The following is a 23,199-nucleotide window of genomic DNA, read 5'->3' on the forward strand; positions in this document are numbered from 1 at the left end:
ACTTTGAAAACTGTCACTATACTTTAGGGTTTCGAGATCTTTAATCTAAGACAAGTTAAAGATTTCGTAATTTGATTAGAAGAAAAATCCGAACACACAATGGTGCTACCTCTTTTGAATTTCTGAAGAAATTTTGTCTTAAATAGTTTGATGAGATTGTTTCAATTAGGCAAGACGGGTGGAAGTTGAGTGTTTCGATTTTTCCCTCTAACTTTTTTTTCTTTGCACTTCTTGAGAATTGTGCAATTGTCATTATAGATCCTAGGTTGTCTAGTTCTTTTTTACCTTTCGTTTCAGATTTTGACTAAAGAATGAAAACGATCACTGATTTGCCTGCTGAAATTCTGGAAAGAATTTGCTGCTATCTGATCCCTGATTGGCTCGAACTACAATCTCAAGCAGCTTTCAGAGTTAATATGAAGAATCTGGTAGCTTTTCGTGACACCTGTTCTGCTGTGCACGACCTGATTAGCTCTTTTCCGTTAAATTTTCCTTTACATATCGATTTTCCGGGCACCAAAGAAATTTCTCAACTCTTAAGATTGTTTGGCAATATACTTTTTAAATACTTGTGCTGCTATCTGAATTAGATACACTATTTACTCTTTTGAGTCTGCGTATAACATTGTGGTATATGAGGAATTTCATTCCTCCCATGATTGGAAGGAATATTTGAATGATAAAAATAATGCTGTTATTCTGTTGGATGAAACCCCTTAATGTTGTATTCCTCCTGATTGAATTTTATTAAAAGAGTTGGAAAGAGTAAAAAACAGTTAGTTGAAAATCAGGCTTTGAACCCGCATTTTACTCTTAAGATACTAGAGGTAAAACAAAATAATAATATAGAAATCAGCACTTTATAATATGGTACAACAAATTCCGTATTTGATAAGCTTGAGAAGCTTATGTGATTTTGATGCTATTTGATAAGAACCAAATTATTTGGTTGCTTGACCGTCGAAGTAATTCGAGTGACTTTGAAAAATATGAGCTTTACAAAATATTGGAGCGCAAGTACGGTGACCACAGGTTCATGAACTTCTTCTGTACTTCGGTAAATTAGTAACTTAGTGTTGAGAACTTTCGACTGCAGCTGACCGATAGTGCAATGGAATCAAACTGGAAAGTCTCTCATTTATCAATCGCAGTTAACGATTTGATAGAAAATTTTGACCGTGAAACATGGGAATTATCTCTCAAGAGAATATGTGCGCGTTACAATTTGGATGTCAAAGTAGTAAAGTTTGTGTGTGGTGAAAATTGCTATTTGTGGACAGTGGTTGCTGTTTTTGATCTGTTCGACAGTTTTGCCATCTTTCGCAAAGACGTAGACGTCCGCATTGAAATGTATTCTTTGGAACTGAACGAACATGTCGCATTGAAAGATTCTAATTGGCAAAGTAGCCGGAGTCTCGAGTCGTGTAAGACGTTGGAATTGTACTGCCCACCGCATTTGCTTGACACGATGTCTGCAAGGGAAAAGATTAGTTATTTTACCAACTTGACTAATTTGTATCTCTTTTCGAGGATTGACATTGATCTGGAGGACTTGAGATGTTTGAAATTTCTCTCGAGGTTATATTCTACGAGACTTCACTACAGTGTGTCGACCTCGGCGAGGGAGCAAATAGTTTTCCTGTTTTTGAGGGAGCTGATATTGTTCGATTGCTCTGCTTTTTCGCAAAGTGATTTGCCAAAAATTATTGCGCAAATATTTCCAAACTTGGAGACATTCTGTTTTGATTCAATATATAAGAACTTTTCAACAGAACGCGATATTTGGGGCAAGCTTCCGTCTCATTGTGTTAATCTAAATATTTCGGCATACTATTTACAATGCTTTTCAAACAACTGCTCTATCAATAATCTTAAGGTTGACTGCACCCTTTTTTCTGACAAATTTGCCGAATTTATCCTTGATTCTAAGCGGATTTTGAGGAGTATATCGATAGCGATTACGATGTCAAATATTCAAAGTGATCAGTTTTTAGCGTTTTGTCTGGACGTATTGAAAAGACAAAGCAGTTTGCAGCTGTTCTCTGTGATTCTTTTATCTTCCGAAAGACCTGAAGAACTGCGAAAGTCTTTATCGACGTGGATTGTTAGCAATAAAGAATTTCTGGACTCTTTGGAGAATTTAAAGGCTTTTTTGTTCAACCAATATTACATTGTACTTCGGGATACTTTAAATGCCTCGGATGTTGATTTCATGTTATATATGGACAGCAACTTTGAGTGGATGTTTCGCAAGCAACACGCTGGACTCTCAAACCGAAGTGTACCTTTTTCACAGATGAATTGGGAACACGAATTTAACAGTATGGCGTGATTGTGTCCTTACTGCCAGAGACGTAAAGGAAAAATTTTACAATGAATTTTGTTTCCTTGTGAGGTAAAAAACACGAGTTTTACAATCGATTTGTGTCTTGCGTTTCGTGATGTCAATTTCTATCGTGAGTTCTTTGCTTTAAATCATTTTTACTCCAGGCGTACCGCGAGCGTTCTCTCCTTTAAAAACGGAAAATTTATCTGTTAGAGAGATTGCGTATGGACAACAGTGTCAAATAGACGGCCAATTGTCACTCTTCTCTAAGCAAATTTATTTCTCTCTTTCAGAGTAATCCGTGTTTAAAGAACAACGGCATCAAAAAAATTCAGTCAAGATCGAAAAGAGAAATCGAAATACTAATAGAATAAAACCATGAATATTTTTATACCTATAATTTTTTTAATTTATTCTTTCATAGCTCGCTAAGCGAGCTATTACTGACCGTCTCTTCGTTTGTTATGAATTAGAGACGCGTGTTGGTTTTCTCAATTTTCCGGAGCTGGAGCTTTTTGCTCAGGACCTGAAATTCTGGTTAATTGCTTTCGAACATTCACTCATGTGGTCGAGTATTGACTTTGATATCAAACGTTGACGTCCGTCTTTTAATGTTGACTGTCGGGGCACTGTTGTCGGGGAGATTAATTTGCACGCTTTTGGAAGTCTAATTTGCACGCTTTTTCACCTTTTAAAATTTCTTGTGTTTTGAAGCATTGTCCATATTATTTAATTCCAGTTCTCAATAGTACTTTTTGGCGGCCTGCCTGATTATAATTAATGATAACAATTCGCATTGAAAAGAGGTATTTTTTCCTCTTTCGAATTTTTTATGCTGATGAAGATTTCCTCCTGCGAAGCGACAGTTTTTCAAAACAGATTATTTCACTTTTTAAAAGTAGTTCTAACATATTTTCTCTCTATTTGGCTCTGTTTTCCATATTGTTGACAGCTTTCTGGAGTTCTAATTTTAAAAAACATATCTCGGACTTCAATTGTTCTTCTCTATTTTTCAGAATCATTATAAGTTCGTTTTTACGGATAATAAGAGTGAAAAACTGAAATTTGCTTTACGCCGGTTGGTTTAATACAAAACTTCCGAATCTTGAGTTTACTGTAATTTTATTTGGTATTTGAACAATCAATTTTTGAGTTTTTCAGTTTCTTATATCAAAAGTCGTACAACTGACTTCAATCGTGAAAAAATCAATTCTGGTGATTAATAAAAGGCGTATGACATTTCAATAAGATTATGTAACAAACATTTACTAGACAGGGAGGAATCTGTGGACGATCCCATTTTACATGATGATGGACTACTTACATAATAATGAAAATTGTTTCACATGCTAGTAGTTCCATTACAAAAAATCAGAATCAATAATAATGAACAGAAATTATCAATGCAATTGCGTTATAGCTAAGTATATTCTATTTACATAAACAACAATGATGTCTAACTGTATGAATAGCCATTTGTAATAATTCAGACAAATTAATTACAGTTGAAACTGCTAAAGCAGAGTTAAGGAAAACATTGTTGATGTCATAAGCATGCAAAAGAGTAAAAAATTATTTTATTTTAATATGAATTGCCTATGCGTTGATTATATGATGAATATTGTATCTTAATACCTATCCAAATACTTATTTGATGATTTCAAGTTTTTTAGGCAATATTTACATAACGATCAAGTTCATAAGGTTGAGGTGTGACCTTGTTGCGGTTTTTTTGCGTTTTTGGTTTTTTGCTGCGGTCACATGCGATTTTATACTGCTCTGAAAACTGAGACTTTAAACAATAAAAAAGTTCAAGTGGGATTAATTTCGAGCTAAAGGTCTAAATAAAAAAACTCATCTAAGGATGGAAATTTGGCATTTTCCTTGTCAAAAAACTCACGACAGATGTGAACCTGTGGATATACCTAAACGAGTGCAGGTTAATCTAACTTTGAAAACAACCTACATTTGGGGGTCTGACTACTGTCCTTGAGGATTTAGAGCACTTCAAGGTTGCAACGTGTAAGACTGCAAGTGTAAGACAGCAAGAACACCCGTGTATGATTGCAAGTGATTAAACTCATTGTCAGGTCAAATTAAAATTTTGAATTTTGGAACAATTTTACTGCGAGGAAAAATAGCATATATCAAGGTCATTGGCTTTTTATCGATAAATTGACAAAAATTGGGATAAAATTTCCGCTACATGTATAGTTAGAGATATGAAAGTGCTTAAACATGCATGTTGGGTATCAGCAGGGAATACAAGAATACATAAATGCTATAAGCCAATTAGACAATTGTCGAATGAAAGAAACTGAATTTTATGTTTATTTGTTTCAAGATCGCAAGAATCGTTTTTCCAGGAAACACATTTTACATTTTTAAAAAAATTTTTCATTTATTATTGATGAACGTTTCGTCTTTCTGTCAGAAGCTCTGAAATTCTCTCGTAAGGTATATCGTCTTTCTTTTTACCCTTCTTGTCCGTAGCTTATGTTTCTATCAATTTTTTTGAGTTTGAAATTTTTAGATTTGATTCTCATATTCTAATAATATTTGTTCTCGGATTGTTAAATTAAAACAACAGCCTAAAACTAAAACCGTTTCATCAAGTACCTCAAAAAAATTATATGCATAAGCTACGAAAATTTTCTTATTAATATGCATAGAAAAACATCTCTCAAGATGTGAAGAAGAAAGCTGAGCTGTTTATTATTCAAATCGCATTTTAATACTGGTACTTCGTAAAATTTAGTCTGATATGCAATTTTAATGCTCTATTTTTTTTGAAAGCTATCAGAGATAGCATTTTTGGAGCAATTGAGACGCCATCTGTTTTGAAAAGGCAAATCAACTTCGATATGTTTTGCCCGCTCTTCAGCTCTCATGAAATTTTGTTGTAACAATTTTATCATGTTGTGTGGGTTCTTCACTAAGGTTCTTAGGTCAGTCTGTGTATTAGCGTGGTTTTTGATACAGTTATACCACCAATGTGTATTTAAACTTCTTCTCAGTTGGGTAACCTCATTTGCTTTGTGGTTAACTGAACTCGTCAGTACTCATTAAATCAATCAGTTAGTCAGAATGGCATTTTTGTTTTCCTTTGCTTGAATTGTATTCCAGGTTTTCTCCGGGTTTTTGTATGACTTTCTCAAATAGAACTATTCGTTTCACCTGCTTTTTTGCCGCTGATAATATAACCCAGATAATCGAAATAATTATGACATTAAAAATGGTTTCACTTTCCAGTATTTTGCAGTTCTGAAGCAAAGTGATGCGGCTACAAGAAGCTTGGAACGAGAAGCGTTTCTGGGATTACACTTGTGGAACCGCTGTTTCCCTAATGATATTTGGGTTCGTTTTTGATTATCTAGATAGAGCGTGAAAACATTGTTTTATCAAAATTATTTTAACTTCTGCAGCCACTGTTACTAGTGTTTTGGACTAAACCGTTTTTGCTGAGAAAGTGGCGAGTATCACAAACATTTAACTTGTAATCAAAAGTAATCGATTTGACTTTTGAACTGTTAAAAACTGCAAAAGAGTTAATTTTGCGAAGAGTTAATGAAAAAGACTGATTAAGAGCAATCAAAATTGTCAATAGTGCAAAAAATTTCAGACTTAAGGGGTCCGTGTTGTTTCAACACGTGTTAGGAAAACACTTTTGATAATATTCATCATAATTTATAGTGCAACTGCTTATTTCGTAATTGAATGTTACGCAGGTTTTTTGGTTCCTCTGAAAACTCAAGTTTTTCTCCCTGTTGTTTGTTTCAAACTTCAGCTAAATAACTCAGCTTTTTTCTAACAGCTTGATAAAACAATTGTTGTTTCTAAATGTCATTTTGATATAATGATATATGCTATGCTTTCGAAAGCGAATGTGGGAACATTCTGTGCCACGCACTGAACAAGCGAGCCTTCTTGTTTTAATTTGGCTAATGACAGTCAACTGAGGAAACCTCACTCTAGTTTGAAGTTGTTTTATTTAGTTCGTCAATTGTTCTAAATTAATTTGTGATGTAACGGTCTGCTATTTAAACTTATTTTGTTGGTTTTGAGGTTGATTTTTTGGTTTTGTTTTTCATTGGTGTTTTCAGACTGAAGGTTTGCGATTCCATAGATTTTTCTGGCCATTTGATGGCTTTGTGCATTTATTTCAAAGTCTGTTTATTCCAAATCATAAGGGATACGAATGCTATTAGGGGGCACATGCTGTTAATGACGGAGGCTTGCTCTGAGGTCCTCTAATTGTTTACTACTGGAACACAAAATTTCTGGCAAGACCGTTTTTTGACATATAGCACCAATAAATAACTTAGAATTCAACTTAGCAGCAATTAGAACGTTTTTTCCGTACCCGCTTTAGTAAAAGCTAAGGAAAAACGCCGTACAAAATTAACAGCAGTAGTTATCATTGGGTCACTGCAGTTTCATCCGTTAATCATTCATTCATTTTTTTTGGTTGATCATGTGCTACGGGGGGTCATTGCGAACTTCATCACCATTGATGTGGGTTTAGAAACTTATTCCTGAACTCAGAAGTTAATTTGTTCGAGGTGCATCTCATATGTCCAAACATCAATACGATACAGTAAATCAAGTTGATAAATCTAGTTCATTAGAGGAACGGATTTGGTAGAGAAGCCCTTGCTAAAGGAGAGCAGTATGTTGAAGCATGAAGAAGAAAAAGTAACAACGGTTCTGAAAGGAGCTCCGTATTTTGTCGTTCAAGCAAAAATGATCGCGGACTCTTAAATGAGCTCAGTTCGAGACGCAATGGTCAATGGATAAAGTACATGAGAGACGACGTGATCTAGCTGATTATAAATGATTAATTGCTTTCAAGCGAAGTTTGTAGCAATTATATTGTCCCGTGGTCTTGACCGATTTAATGCGATTTTTCGCTTGACCGATTTTTCGTCTGACGTTTTTTTTGTTTCTCCTCGAAGAGGGGATAAACAGGTGAAGCCCGGAGAGCATTTAGTGACTGAGCAGCTCTCTTGGAGCCTTATGCATTACTAGTCTCTAAGTATGCGATTCGCCAAAAAATATTTTGAGGAGACAAATTCAGAAGGGCGGCCTAATCTTCGAAGTGTGACCCCCGACTCACACGACCCCCGCCCACCCTCCTTCGCCTCATTTGGATCCCCTCTTGTGCAGCCCTCCTAACCCCTCCTCATCCTCCCCTCCCTCCCTCCCCCCCCCCTCCTTGACCCCCGCGCACCACTTGAGCTACTCTGCGCGCGCCCTGCCCTCTGATACTAGCATCCCTAAGCCCCAGCTGACGACTGGCGAAGCCAACCGCTCGCAGGTCGTTTGAGAGCAATTGGCCCGACGTTAGTTGGTTATATTTTGTTGTTTTTTTAGCCATCATCCCTTTCACGGAGAAGCTATCTTGGTGCGGGGTTGGTCTTCTTGGCAGCTGCTTATAAGTTCATTAGCTTTTTATCAGTGGAGCTCATAACTTCTCTAACGTCTTCTAAATATTGATATTTTTACATATGTTTTTGGATTTTGGGAATAGTTCAATCTATAACAACGCGTATTTTTTCACAAGCTGTTCATTCAATGCTTTGCTAAATGAAATATTTTGCTTTAGTAAAAATTCCTTGTCCGTGGCTATTTGCTTCTCTTGATTTTCGTGGTCAAGATATAATAAATATACTTTTTCAGAATTATTTAAAATGCAGGGATTTTTGACTGGCTACCAGACAAATCGTGACAAGATTGCATCTGCGGAGGGAGATGCAGCAGCTAGCAAAACTCTGTTCTCCAAGAGCTCAAATCAAAGCTCAACTTCGGCTACTGAAAAACCGTGGGTTGAGAAATATCGACCTAAAACCATTGATGATATAGCGCACCAAGAGGAAGCTGTGAAAGTTCTGAAAAACTTGATCCAAAACCCTGCTGGTTTCCCAAATTTACTGTTTTATGGAAAACCGGGAACTGGAAAAACGTCCGCAATCCTAGCCGTTGCCAGGCAATTGTTCGGGAGTTTGTACAAAGAAAGGGTTCTGGAACTGAACGCTTCTGACGAGCGCGGGATTCAAGTCGTCCGTGAAAAGGTGAAAACCTTCTCACAGCTAGCTTGTTCATCTACTTTAAGAAGCGATGGAAAATACGCGCCAGCTTTCAAGCTTGTGATTCTTGACGAAGCAGATTCGATGACGACAGCTGCGCAATCAGCTTTGAGGAGAACAATGGAGAAGCAATGCAAAAATACTCGGTTCTGTTTGATTTGTAACTACGTCAGCCGAATTATTGACCCAATAACGTCTCGTTGTATGAAATTCAGATTCGAAAGCTTGCCAGAAGATGTTATGATTAAACGTTTGCAGCAAATAGCCGAAAATGAGAAGCATATTAAGGTTGCTGGACCTGAAGTTTATAAAGAGATCATTCGAGTTATCGAAGGTGACTTGCGAAAGTCGATCACATTGCTTCAAAGTGCTTCACGTTTTGCGGATGAAATTACTGTTGAGACTATTTCTGAATTAGCAGGTGTGGTTCCGGATGAAGTAATTGACAACTTCATTTCGGCCACGAAGCAGTCGAAAATTACACAATTGCAGACGATTGTGAATGACGTAATTTTGGACGGATTTCCAGCCAATCAGGTAACTTAGATTTTATTGAACCTTTTTGATGATAAGTTTATTATTAAGCGGTCATTACTTTTTCCTTTGCATTTTTCTATGGTTTTTATTCCAAAAGGGACAAAAACGAGGAGTCACGCTCATAAGTTAAATGACAGCTGAACAGTTATTTACAAATTAAGGTATGAATTAACCTTAACCTATTTAAAAATTTCAATTGACATCTATTGGTTTTCATTAAATAAAAGTATTTGTTTTTTAAAAAAAAACACGTTTTTTTTAAGTTTGCCCTCTTGGTTCTTTTTGTCTACTTGTTACCTAATGTCATTGTTCAGAGGTCAGATGCGACAATTTTGGTATTCAATGAAGGTGCCAGCGGTATTATTTTTAAGGAAGAGATCAGGGTTTTACCGGCTCGGACACCGTTTGCGTGCAAATTTTTATGGAGTTCTTGTTAATTGCTCTTGAGCGAAGTTCATAGCAATTATTGTAAACGTGTGTCTTTTTTATCCAAAATTTTTGCTTGATGGTTTTGACTTTTCGAGTGACTTTTACGCCCCTGACTTATTGCGTTTCGCGTGATCTAAAAATGCCACTCAATCACAATTTCAAGCAGCTTAACTCAATTGGCGGCAATTTAATACTCAAAATCAAATGAAAAGTGCGCCGAAACTGGCGCCATTTTTTACTTTGAATCTTAATAGTGGTATATATTCACCTCTAATGCGGTTATTCGAAGCGCACTATTGAACTTCTGAGTCCCATTTCGCCTTGCACCTCCCTCCTTCCCCCCCCCCCCCGACTGAAGCAGGCTGCAATTAATTAAAACTCCCACTAGTCGTTGAAGAGCAATTCTTCCAACGTTTAGTCGGTTATGTTTTTTTGTAGACGTACGACACATTCTGGATAATGACAGGTTCCACTGCAATTATATTAAGGTGTGAATTAACCTTAATTTTAAAAAAAGGATTCAGTTGATATTTTAAATTTTTTGTTAATTGAAAGTGTTTGTTTTCAACAAAAGCAAACGTTTTTTAAAAAAATTTTCTTTGTTCTTTTTTTCACTACGTTTAACCTGGCCCCATTATTTAGAGGTCACGTGGCTCATTTTGGTGTTCAAAGAAAGCGCAGTTGATTGTCTTATTTTTTGCTGAATTGATTATGGTTTTAACGGCTTCAACGCTGTTTTCTTGTAAACTTTAATGGACGTCTTTTGTCTGAATTTTTTGTTTTTGTAGACGTACGACAAATTCTGGATAATGACAGGTCTCAATATCTTCATATTGGGGTATGAATGAAAATTATCCTATTTAAAATTTTCAATTGAAATCTAATGGTTTTATTAATTTTATTACGTTGTTTTAACTTTGCCGTGTTTTTGCCCACTTGTTACCGATTCTCATTAAGGGTTGTTCCCATGTTTTTTCTTGTGATGTATGATTTAATTTGTTAAGTTTAGGTTTTATTCGACGTTAGTTTGACTTCGGTATCATTTATTTTTTTTCAAAAATGTTCTGGATGTAATTGTGGCATTGTTTCTAGGAAATTATTTTAGGTGCAAGCAATTTTGTTTTCAGCCCAATTTTTACGATGAACTTAGTAAATAGTCTCCACTTGCTCGTGGGAGGCTATTTAATTTCGTTTCAGCTTGTGTGATTTCCTTTATTGTGTATTCAGTTGCCGGGCATTGTTTTTGGGTAGCCCTAATTACCAAGGACTTTAGATTCCGGCGGAAGAATGAAATCTTCGAGAAATATTTATTTGCTTACTGCGTGGAAGCATTTGGCGTGAGATTTCTCCGCATCTGCTTGATCTGCGTGATACGGTTTTCAAACCTCTCACAACATAAAGAAGGACATAATTATACACAATTGACAGCATTCAACAACTGAAAAGAATGCCCGGTAAAAGGAAAAATTTAAAATGAAAACTCTCCATGCGGCCTATGTGAAGATGAATATACCTACTGCTGCTGTATCATTGGGGAAGGTCAAGGGCCTATTCTGTAAGTGTGAAACGTGCATTCTTTCACCACCAAAAGAGCAAGAAAAATTCAAAGATTGTATAGAAAAACAAGTTGAAGCTATCTCAAAACAGCTGACAGAGTTTAAAGAAGAAATGATTGCCCTGAAAAAGGCAGATATTCCGGGATGAATGGGAAATAAAGGACCGGGGATGAATGGCGTACGCAATAACAGCGTACCAGAACCAAACGACCTGACCTCACCAGAACCAAACGACTCGACGAACAGAAACTTCTCAAAAAGAGAAGAGAGCTCATCGAAGATGGAAACCCTCGCGAATCTCTGAAAATCAAAAACATAACTCTCTATCTAAATAACGAAAAATTGGAATTTTGACTAGAGTCGAGCTCCAACCATCCTCCTGATAAGTGCTAGGCCTATCAAAAAGTAAGATGGAATGAGTAATTTCGTACTGGATATGAGTGGAACGCATCCAAATATCTGCGTTATTACTGTGTTTAACCAAGAAACTCTGTTTAACCAAGATTTGAATGATGAGTTTTTCAAAGTAAGTGGTTACTGTCTCTTACAAAAGGATCGGCATTTCAGAAATAAGGAATAAATCTCGAGCAGGAGCAGTATGTGTGTATGCCAAAAGCAGCCTGTCATATTCTATTTGGCAACCCATACTGACTTGCCTGAAAACATGGACTGCGTATTGGAACACCTATTTATAATAAAGTTTTTTACATCGGTGTATATTACCCCCCTGTGTCAAATAAAGAGTTTTTGACTGATGATGATTCAATACAGAGAAGCAGCACTCCGATTCAACAACGCAGTTGTCCTTATTGGCGGTGACTTCAACATTTTCAAAGATAATGCGTTTTTGAGTCCATTGTGATGTGCAACCAATAGCATCTGCGGTCACGAGAAGTAAAACTTTGGATAAATTATTTGCCAGCGAGCCTGATCTGTATACATCAGAGACACTCAACTTGCATCTAAGGTCCGACCTCAAAAGAGTACTTTATAAACCTGTCAAAAACCCAAGAGTTCGAGGACCACCCATTCCTTTAGATGGACACAAACCTCAAAGCGTCTACAATTCAGCGTAGCCTTAGAAACCTTGAAATGTTTTGAATGTCGTGAAAAGATGCAGGCCCCTCAGTAATGTATAATAACTTCAACAGTTTATTGCGCGAGCTCCTCGGCACACATTGCCCTGTGAAAACTGTCAAAATATCCAGCAGAGACCCAGCCTACTCTTATCTACAGTATCTCCTGAGACAGAAAAACAAGTCACGAAGTAGCACCAACGTCAAAAAGCTCAATTCAGAAATACGCAGAGAAATGACTCAATCACTGGAAGAGTTCGCTCCGAATTCCAAGTCGTGATGGTCACTAGTAAAAAAAGAAAACATTTAATTCCAAAATGTTACACACCATAAAAGTGTTAACCAAATGGCAATGAACAAATCCTAAAATTCATAAAAACAATAAAAACAAATTTTACAACGTTTGGAATATTAAGAAAAATATATTGGATACTGAGAAACTAAAACAATGAAAAATTAGAAAAGGTCCCTCAACAAATCGCTATTCCAATGCATTTGGGTCCTTCAAATATTCCTTGAAATAGAATTCTTTCAGAAAACCTTTGATGTTTTTTACCTTATCGAGTTTTTGTCTTTGTTCTTATGGAGCTTCATTGTACAATTTCATGGCCTGCAGCATCAATGATTTATCGAGGAATTCCGAATTACTTTTCATAGTCGGATAAATTTTTCCTGTTCTCGCATTCTGGTTGCACCTGGAAGTTTGCAATTCATTGCTGTTGCTCAAAGCTGGTAAATGTTTCCTAACATAGTTCAAGAAAAATACCATGAATCGATATTTGAGAAATTCAACAGGCATGATTATTGCATTTTCTAAATCAGCCGAGCGATCATACTTTTTTTTGAAACACATTTTTATTCCCCAATTAAGTTGTTTTTCTAAAGTTTTCAACAGATTTTTTCTGATACCAGCGAGCATAAGAGATGAGTATTGAACTGAACGTGACTCAAAACAAGCGCGTTCAATAGTGCTACTCTAGTTTTTATAGGAAAACAGCTTCTTATATCTTTCATGATTTTGATACTGCACGCCATTCTGTGTATTATTCTTTTTGACCTCTTCTCTAAATTTTAATTTTTTGTCCAATATTATTCCTAGATATCTTACAGACGACGATTCTCCTGTTCACACCGTGAACATTGAGATATGATGGAGTTCGTGCTTTTTTGATGGAGAAAATACGATATATGTTGTCTTCTTATTGTTCATCATTAATTGATGTGATTGGAAGTAACACAATTCTTCAATATTTTGCTCCAAATGACTTCTGGCTATATTTTCATAAGTTTGATAAGAATAGAGGAAAGTGTCATCGGCGTACTGGATTACTTGACAATTATCATTATCAATAGCTCTGTGAAGATCATTCACATAAATATTGAACAATAATGGTCCTAATACTGTACCTTGTGGCACTCCTCTGGTAAGTAAAATCCAGTCAGACTCATTACCTGAGAAAACTACTTTTTGAGTTTGTCTTTCAAATAAGATCTAATCAATTGTGTAGGTATTCCGTCGAATCCTTAACATTTCAGTTTTTCTATTATTATTTTGTGTGAGATTGAGTCAAATGCTTTTGAGAGATCAGGGAATGCTCCACAAACTGTCCTCTTTTTATCCATTTTGGTTCTTTAATATTCCGTACATTGTAGTATGGCATCTGATGTTGACACTATCCAAATTGTTTAGGTGACAGCAAGTTATTTGAGAGCAAATAGTCATTAATTTGGTTCCGTATAACTTGCCAATGCGCCGGTTACTGATATTGGACGATAGTTAATGGGACCTTTTTTTATAAAGAGGTGATACCACAGCTTTTTTGAGGTTAGTCGGAAACGAAGACTCAGAACTAAACTCGCTTATTGAAAAACAGAGAGGCTCCGCAAGGACCGATTGGGCATCTCTCAACGTCTATGCGAGAATCTTTGAAGGACCCAAAGGTTCACCTTCAACCGTTTTACAAAATACTTCTTTACAAGTAACATTTTTGAAAACAAGCTGATTTGCATTTCATGTATCAACTGAGAACAATGTTTTATCAGATATTTTTCTTTCACTAAAATATTCTCCCAAAACTGAAACTTGACGTTCAAAAGGTTTGTGATGTCTTTTCCGTTCCTAATAAGCCTACCGAAGCTGTTACGCAGAGTGTCTATAACAATTCATTGTTTTTCGTTGTTCCTTCTTGTATGAGTTTCCAGCGACTTTTTTCTATGTTCAAAGCAATTTAGTCTTTTAACAAGAAAGCATCATTTTCTGATTTGAAGTTTTTTCCAGATAGGATTTTTTTTTCTATCCAGGAAAATTTTAGGTTTATCATTCCTCACTAAACAATTTTTAATGGCCCATGCACATTTATTGCTCGATTGTAATGCGAAATTAGGACATCATTTCGTTAGCTTTCTGTGGCATCCAGAAAAGACTGCAATCTGAATTCCGAATATTTTCCTGAAATTTTTCTTTAAAATAGTTCTTTTTGTCGAAGAAAGTTTTTTTTATTTGCTTTTGTTCCTTGATCAATTTTTCTTCTAATATATCAACTGTTCCGAAACGGTCACTATTCAGGATGCTCTCTGTAACAAAACTTTTTTGAAGTTTTATGTGATGATATAATCAATCAGTGTAGTCTTGTTGATACTCTGTCTTGTCCCTATCTTGGTGTAACAGGAGACCAACTTGTACGGAATAAATAGCGTATCTAATTTTCGTTTTTAGTTCTTCCCAAAAAAGTCAATATTGAGATCGCCCATCAAAATTGTTCGTTTGTTCTCAGCTGCAGCACAGTCAATTCCTAGAGCCAGTTCTGACAAACATTTCAGTAAGGTGTTTGATCGGGCAGTGCGAAAGATTTATCAAATACTTTTTTATGAACTCACATTCTACCCAGAAGCGTTCGAAGCGAGATTCGGAGGTTGTGGTAACGCGTATCCTTGAAAGACGCGCATACTGTTTTAAGGCATTCAGCATACTTCAGACTGGCCCCGGGTTTTGTTGTACATCTCCACTTTGAATCATGACAGAAGCCTTAACTATTAAGACAAAACAAATATTTAATGAACGGGTAAAAGAAATTGAAAGAAAAATAAAAGGCGTTCTCTTCTATTGTTTAACATTAAGTGGCACCTCATGAAAATTTTCATACACCAATTCACTTGCAGATACAGTTCGTGAAAATAAAATAAGTACAATAAAGAGACTGAATCTCTTTCAAAATTGAAATATAAAACAAGTAATACATCATCTCGCGTTACTATACGAATAATTAAAAATGATTATTTCCTCTGGTGCAGTAAAACGTTTGATTTAATCGTTTGCGTTGAAAGGGTTGAAATTTGTTTCTATTGAATGATTGGTTGAAAGTGCGATTGTATTGAGTATTTGCAATTACATTGTTTGATGTGAGAAAGTGTCCTAAAACTGCGTTCTTTAAAAAGGTCCTCCCTGCTGGTAATTAAAATATAAATCATCTCAAAACAGATAGTTGTAGTGGGGTAGTTTCATCGTCATTTAGTGAATGGGTTATGATTTCAGATTCATATTATTAGCAGAGTTTGCATGAGTTTCAAATTTTTTGAAAGCAGTTATTCGTTCAACTATTGTTATCAAAAGCTCTGTGAAGATCATTCACAGAAATATTGATCAATAATGGTCCTAATACTGTACCTTGCGGCACTCCTCTGGTAAATAAAATCCAGTCAGACTCATTACCTGAGAAAACTACTTTTTGAGTTTGTCTTTCAAATAGGATCTAATCAATTGTGTAGATATTCCGTCGAATCCTTAACATTAGTTTTTCTATTAGTTTTTTGTGTGAGATTGGGTCAAATGCTTTTGAGAGATCAGGGAATGCTCCACAAACTGTCCTCTTTTTATCCATTTTGGTTCTTTAATTTTCCGTACATTGTAGTATGGCATCTGATGTTGACACTATCCAAATTGTTTAGGTGACAGCAATTTGAGAGCTAATAGTCATTAATTTGGTTCCGTATAACTTGCCAATGCGCCGGTTACTGATATTGGACGATAGTTAGTGGGACCTTTTTTATAAAGAGATGAGACCAAAGAAAGCTTTTTTGAGGTCTGTCGGAAACGAAGACTCAGAAATAAACTCGTTTATTAGAAAACAGAGAGGCGCCGCAAGGACCGATTGGGCATCTCTCAACGCCCATGCGAGAATTTTTGAAGGACCCCAAAGGTTTGTTCACCTTCAATCGTTTTATCAAATCATGGACTTCTTTACAAGTAACATATTTGAAAACAAACTGATTTGCATTTACCGTATCAACTGAGAACAATGTTTTATCAAATATTTTTCTTTCACTAAAATATTCTCCCAAAACTGAAACTTGACGTTCAAAAGGTTTGCGATGTCTTTTCCTTTCATAATAAGCCCACCGAAGCTGTTACGCAGAGTGTCTATTACAATTCACTGTTTTTCATTGTTCCTAACTTCTTGTATGAGTTTCCAGCGCCTTTTTTCTGTGTTCAAAGCAATTTAGTCTTTTAACAAGGAAGCATCATGTTCTGATTTGACATTTTTTCCAGATAGGAATTTATTTCTATCCAGGAAAATTTTCGGTTTATCATTCCTCAAAAAACAAGTTTTCAATGGCGCATGCACATTTTTTGCTCGACTATATTGCAAAATTGGAACATCATTTCGTTAGCTTTTTGTGACATCCAGAAAAGACTCCAATCGGAATTCCGATTTTATTCCTGAAATTTTTCTTTTAAATAGTTCTTTTTGTCGAAGATAGTTTTTTTATTGGCTTTTGTTTCATGATCAATTTTTCTTCTAATATACCAACTGTTCCGTAACGATCACTATTCAGGATGCTCTCTTTAACTTTTTGAAGTTTTATGTGATATAATCAATCGGTGTAGTCTTGTTGATACTCTGTCTTGCCCCTATCTTGGTGTTACATGAGACCAACTTGTACGGAATAAATAGCGTATCTATTTTTCATTTTTAGTTCTTCCGAAAGAAGTCACTATTGAAATCGCCCATCAAATATATTCCTTTGTTTTCAGCTGCAGCACAGTCAGTTCCTAGAGCCGGTTCTGACAGAAACTTTTCAGAAAGGTGTTAGATCGGGCAGTACGAAAGGTTTGTCAAATACTTTTTTTATTGAACTCACATTCTACCCAGATGCTTTCGAAACGAGATTCGGAGATTGTGGTAAAATCTGTACGTTCTTAAGTTTGAATGATCTAGGTATATAGAGCAGCAGACCATCTCCACTTAATTTGTCATGTAATGAAAGATTCCTATCTTTTCTGAAACATTGAAAATTTTCACTGCGTGGTTCCGAAAAACGGATATCGTCTTTCATTTTGAGCCATGTTTCTGTAAAACCAAAAATTGTGTTTTTTCCCATATCCATTCATCGCTCTAAGGTGGAGTTCTGACCAATATTCCTACAATTGAGCGCGAAAACCTTTATATTATCCTTAAAAGACGCGCATACTGTTTTAAGGCATTCAGCATACTTCAGACTGGCCCCGGGTTTTGTTTTACATCTCCACATTGAATCATGATAGAAGCCTTAACTATTAAGACAAAACAAATTTTTAATACTCGGGAAAATGAAAATGAATTTAAAATAAAAGGCGTTCTCTTCCATTGTATGACACTAAGTGGCACCTCGTGAAAATTGTCATACACAAATTCACTTGCAGACACAGTTCGTGAAGATAAAATAAGTTCCATAATGAGACTGAATATCCATTTCCATGAAGTGCCTTCCCTAAACTTCGACATCAAAATTGAAATATAAAACAAGTAATACATCATCTCGCGTTACTATACGAATAATTAAAAATGATTATTTCCTCTGGTGCAGTAAAACGTTTGATTTAATCGTTTGCGTTGAAAGGGTTGAAATTTGTTTCTATTGAATGATTGGTTGAAAGTGCGATTGTATTGAGTATTTGCAATTACATTATTTGATGTGAGAAGAAAGTGTCCTAAAACTGCGTTCTTTAAAAAGGTCCTCCCTGCTGGTAATTAAAATGTAAATATCTCAAAACAGATAGTTGTAGTGGGGTAGTTTCATCATCATTTAGTGAATGAGTTATGATTTCAGATTCATATTATTAGCAGAGTTTGCATAAATTTCAAGTTTTTTGTTGAAAGCAGATATTCTTTCACTACCAATCGAGTTATGATTTGATTGGTGGGATCTCCATTAGCACTAGAAATTTGGGTTTAAATTTGTTAGACACTACTTCAACTAATTCAATGTATTCCTTTAAAAGGTTGTTCACATCACGATGTTTTTGTTTTAAAATCTAATTGGTTCCATCTTGCAAAACAACAGTTTTGAGTTCTATCTCGGAATGTGTTTCTGGAACAGCTATCTTTTCTTTTGTTGTTGAATCTCTATATGCTTGAATGCAGAATTTCCTCCGGTTTTGAGATATCATTGACCAGATTCTTAACCAAACTACTTCCAAGTAAGAAATTCTCCGTGTTTTCTGGAATATTAAAAGTTGGAAACTTTCTCACCTTGTATTCGTTAATCAAAGTATGTGGTACTTCCTGATCTTTTTTGTATGTTGCTTGATCACCGTACTGTCTCCTTTCTTTGATGTAAGTGCTGCATTGTATAACATAATTCTTTATAAGGTCATCTTTTTCTTCAACTTTTTTGGAAAGGTCAACATAGGTTTGATGAAGTTCGCATTTAGATCATTTCTCGGGGGATTGGAAGGATAGCATTGCGGTAGAAATGTACAATTTGTTTATGTACAGATGGAAGAATACCAACAATAAGGCTGTAATTCGGAAAAGCAAGCGAAATAATGTATCTATTCTAAGCAAAAATCATTAGATAAGAACGCGTGTAAAGAGCAAGAAATTTAAAACACGGAGGTTAAAAGAGCAATTCGAGCGATTTAAAACGTAGAAGCAACTGTAAAGTAAGAATGAAACGTTCGCTTGTGAATGAAACGTTCGCTTGTGAATGAAACGTCCGCTTGTGAATGAAACGTTCGCTTGTAGAATGAAACGTTCGCTTGTGAGAATGAAACGTTCGCTTGTGAAATGAGTCAACTGGTCACAAATGAGTAAACTGGTCGCAAACAGGACCCTAACTGTTCGCTCAACCCTGAAGAACTTAATAATATGTTTGCATCAATATTGACGACCGAACATTACACAACGCAGGTTGGGATTGAGTGTACAGGCGTTGACCCGCCACAACTGTCTCTACACCAAATTTATGCAGCGTTAACTCACTAATACGGCCACTGGTGCTGGTGGCATCCCCACATTGGGTATGGAAAGATGCCCATTCTCTGGCTGAGACAGTAGTGGAACTGTTAAATACTTCCTTAAAGCTCTCCTGTGTTCCAGAAAGCTTCAATTTAGATAAAATTGTACCCATTCCAAAAGCATCCCAGGCATCATCACCTGCAGATTTTAGACCAATATCCATAACCCCAATTCTCGCTGGCATTACAGAACGTCTAATGCTAAAGTGCTGCCTAGCTGATGACTACAACATATGGCTTCCTTCAAATCAACATGGCTTTCGCAACTGTTCAATTACGACTGCATTACTGGCATTAATTAATAAAATTTTACTTCTAGATGGACAAACTACCGGCCAATACGTAGCTGTTGATCTTAGTAAAACTTTCTATAGGGCTCCACACTCAATAATAGTTTCAACGAAGCTTCATCGAATTGATCCTAGACCCAACCCGTATATTATAGGTTGGATAGATGACTTCCTGAGAAAGGGCTCAATGTTTACAGCATGCTCTGATATGCAATCGAAAATTAGAACAGTCAATCAGGGAGTACCCCGGGGTACCGTGCTAGGTCCTGTGCTCTTCAATACAGCGACCTATGACATGGAACCCTCTGTAGAAGGCTGTGAAATAATCAAATACGCTGATAATAGCACCTTTGTTTATACTTGTTCTACAAATAATAATCCAACCTGCAAGATACTTGAGAACCTACAAACTTGGTGCTCATCGAATTGTTTGTCAATGAATGATTCGAAAACAAAAGTTTTAACATTGAATCAGAGAAATCAGCCGACTTCTCAAGTCCCCAATGCCAACATAAACCACGTTACCGAGTTAAAACTCCTAGGCGTCACTATTGACAGCAAATTGAGCTTCCGGAAACAAATCTCATCTCCAAACTCAAACACATGGGTTTCGACACGCATTCAATCAATTCATTGTACTCGCCACTTGTATTGAGCACAACCAGTTATGCAATACCAGTATGGGGTTCAGCATGCATATCACTTAGAAAGCATTTAGAACTTATAGATGGACTGCAGCACAGAGCAGAAAAAATGAACATCATACACAAACTAACCTCCATCCTCGAGATGGGTAATCAAACAGACTGTAATGTTCTGGAACCGGGTCATATCTTGAACAAATTCATACCATGCAGATCCAGTTACTCCTCCACTTTGTGATCAGCCTTACCAATGACCTGCTTTAAACTTGAAAGAAACTTGAAAACATTCCCCGCAAGGGGCCTGTTAATGTCAGTTCGTACCATACATATTCTTCATCTCATCTTTTAATTTGAATTTTGTTATTAAAATTCTCAACTTAGTTTCATTCTCCCTACTATGCTTTCATCAAACCCGTTCCTGAATTTTGATTAAGGCTGAATTGCCAGCCTCTTGTTTTCCTCTATATGTTTCTAAATTTGAATTTTGGTTGTTTCTAAAATTTTAATTCAATCTTTCTTTCTTTTAATTCATACACCAATTTATTTGAACGATATTTGAATTCCTGAACGTTTTTGCTTTCTTCCTCATTTGGTAGACAATGAAGCCGAAAATGTGTGTGGATGAGCGGGTTCGGAACATCATTTGTGAACACACATTACCGAGCCTCCTTGCTAGCAATTAATATTTAGCTGAATTGGGTAAAAAGTTTCTTGATTATGCATGATTTCTAGCGTTCTCTAAATGAACTCTAGAGCTTTTCTTAAGGTCGTTTGAAGATTGTTACAGTTGTTTTGCAGCTAATTTTTCTACAAAACTTGATTCTCTTGACCTGTTTGTTTTTACCTGGGATAATAAAAACTTCGGATTATTATAACAGTTAATATGTAAAAATATTTCTTTGTTAGATCAGTAGCTTCTTAGTTTCTGTATTTCAGGTTGTGGCGCAAATTGCTAAAAAGTGTCTGGCAGACCCGTTTTACACTGATATTGAGAAGGCCAAGATTTTCGATAGAATTGGTGTGGTCGATCATCGGTTGAATCAGGGAGCCAATGAATATTTGCAGTTGCTGGACTTGGCCACCACTTTGTTACAAGTCAGTCATCAGTCCAAATAAACAAAAGCATTTGAACGATCGCAAGGACGTGACTGATATTCTACGACGGACTAATTGATAAACTTTTGAACTATGAACTGCCAGTTGACGCGTATTTGATTTTTTTCTGTCGTAGGATTGTCACTTTTTCTGCGAGATCTGCAGCGATGTGTTGATTTTGTCTTTAATGTTTGTTTCTATTGACTGATTTTTTGTGTAATTTGTTAAGTTGTTGCTAATTTCAAATGAATATTCCTCCTTTCTTCTTTTCCCAAGCACTGTAATAGCACTTCCATTCCGGATTATTCATTGCTGAAATTTCGTGATTTTTTCAATCGCATTTGAAAGTTTGTTTCATTATGCCACAGAACATTAACAAAATGTAAACTTAACAAAACTGAAAATATCAAATTAAGCGTACCTCACCATACACTGAGGCGGGTCTGTATTACGAAACGGAAGACTGATCAAATTTCACGTCTCAGTATTGGTAGGTTTATTTCTTAAAATCAAACTTCTCATAGTTTTGGGTTGGTAACCTCAAGGTTGAAAAAAATTTAGCTTCAAAGATTTGACAGAGCAACCTTTGAGGGTTTATTTTCTTATGGGTAAGCGACAGAAGAATATTGTTTTTTTTGTGAAAAAGAACATTGTTGTAAACAATCAACAATTTTCTCCGGAGTTTTTGACAAATTGTCCTTCACGTTGAACTTTTGCATTAAGTTTTAGTTAAATCTGAAGCGAAGTTTGAAGCGATTACTGTTGTCGTTTGGGTCTTTTAATGCAGACGTTTTGCTTGATAGTTGTGGGTTTAACGCCCTTAATTGACTTTTTTGTGTTTTGCGTGATCGAGAGAGTATTCATCTATGAATTGAAAAATGTGTTAACGGTCTTTAGCATTACAAACCTTGATGATGTAATAGTTTTGTGACGCTTTGTTTTACAGTATTGCTGTGTTTTGTTCCAAAATTTTAGTTTAATTCATGTTGAAACTTGCTATGATTCCTGATCTGTGAAAGTTTTCGTTGCAATTTAATCCAAACATTAATTGTTCCGACCCCACTTGTGGGGGGAGGAACTATATACTCAAATGGGTTTTTTTGTTCAGACAATTTTGGCCGATCGATATATTCATCGTAGAGAAATAAGAGTGGTATCATTAAAAAGCTCGTCTAGCGTAGAATTCAAAATTCAAAAGATATTTTTTTGTTTTTCTCAAGGTGTTATCGAGGGTTGAAGTTTTGTGTGAACAACTGGATATTTGGCATGGTTTTGTTCACTTTTAGTACAATTTTCATTCAAATTAAAACCTTTTAATAAAGATATTAATTCAAAATTCCATTTCTAGCCGCAAATTCAATAAATTTTGAGTTCCTAATAGACGAACGAAAGGCGATAAAAAGACTAGTTCTGGTCTCATAGGAAAGTACTATCAAAAAAATTCAAATTCTATTTGAGAGCTCTTCTCCTAGAAATTTAATATTTTTCTTTGTTTTCTCAACTCACCTAGAGACCAGTCACTTTTCATATCGAGGTTCCGTTAGTGACAACCTGAATTACAGTTTAGTGAAGCCCAATGAACAAAAATTGCGTTTTCAAGGAATCAATCGTTTTTTTTTGGCTTCGACTCTGAGTTTTCGTAATTTTAAATGAAATTTTGATTTTCTATTTGAGGTTTTACTAAACTTGTGGAGTCCTATGGCTTGAACTCGTTGACAAAAAGTGCAATAGTTTCTGAAATCACCACTTAGTGAACCTATCTAGAGCTTTAACTGGACAGCTAATGGCTGTTAAGACTTCAAAACTGATTTTTCGCGAATTTTTTTAAACATTAACATATCATAAACTTGTTTTCGTGAATTGTAAGTCATTCTCAGTAATGAC

General features: G+C 35.9%; 1 protein-coding gene across 1 annotated transcript; it reads left to right on the top strand.

Moving 5' to 3' along the window:
- Positions 1-301: 301 nt before the first annotated feature.
- Positions 302-21,578, top strand: LOC142347865 (replication factor C subunit 4-like). Its single transcript, XM_075399006.1, has 4 exons — positions 302-513; positions 1,097-2,456; positions 7,700-8,949; positions 21,157-21,578. Exons 3-4 carry the CDS (start codon positions 8,017-8,019, stop codon positions 21,334-21,336), a joined length of 1,113 nt encoding a protein of 370 aa, XP_075255121.1. The 5' UTR covers positions 302-513; positions 1,097-2,456; positions 7,700-8,016; the 3' UTR covers positions 21,337-21,578.
- The last annotated feature ends 1,621 nt before the right edge of the window (positions 21,579-23,199 follow it).

This window comes from Convolutriloba macropyga, chromosome 10 (genome assembly GCF_964194025.1).
Source record: "Convolutriloba macropyga chromosome 10, txConMacr16.3, whole genome shotgun sequence".
In the NCBI taxonomy this organism is placed as follows: Eukaryota; Metazoa; Xenacoelomorpha; order Acoela; family Convolutidae; genus Convolutriloba; species Convolutriloba macropyga.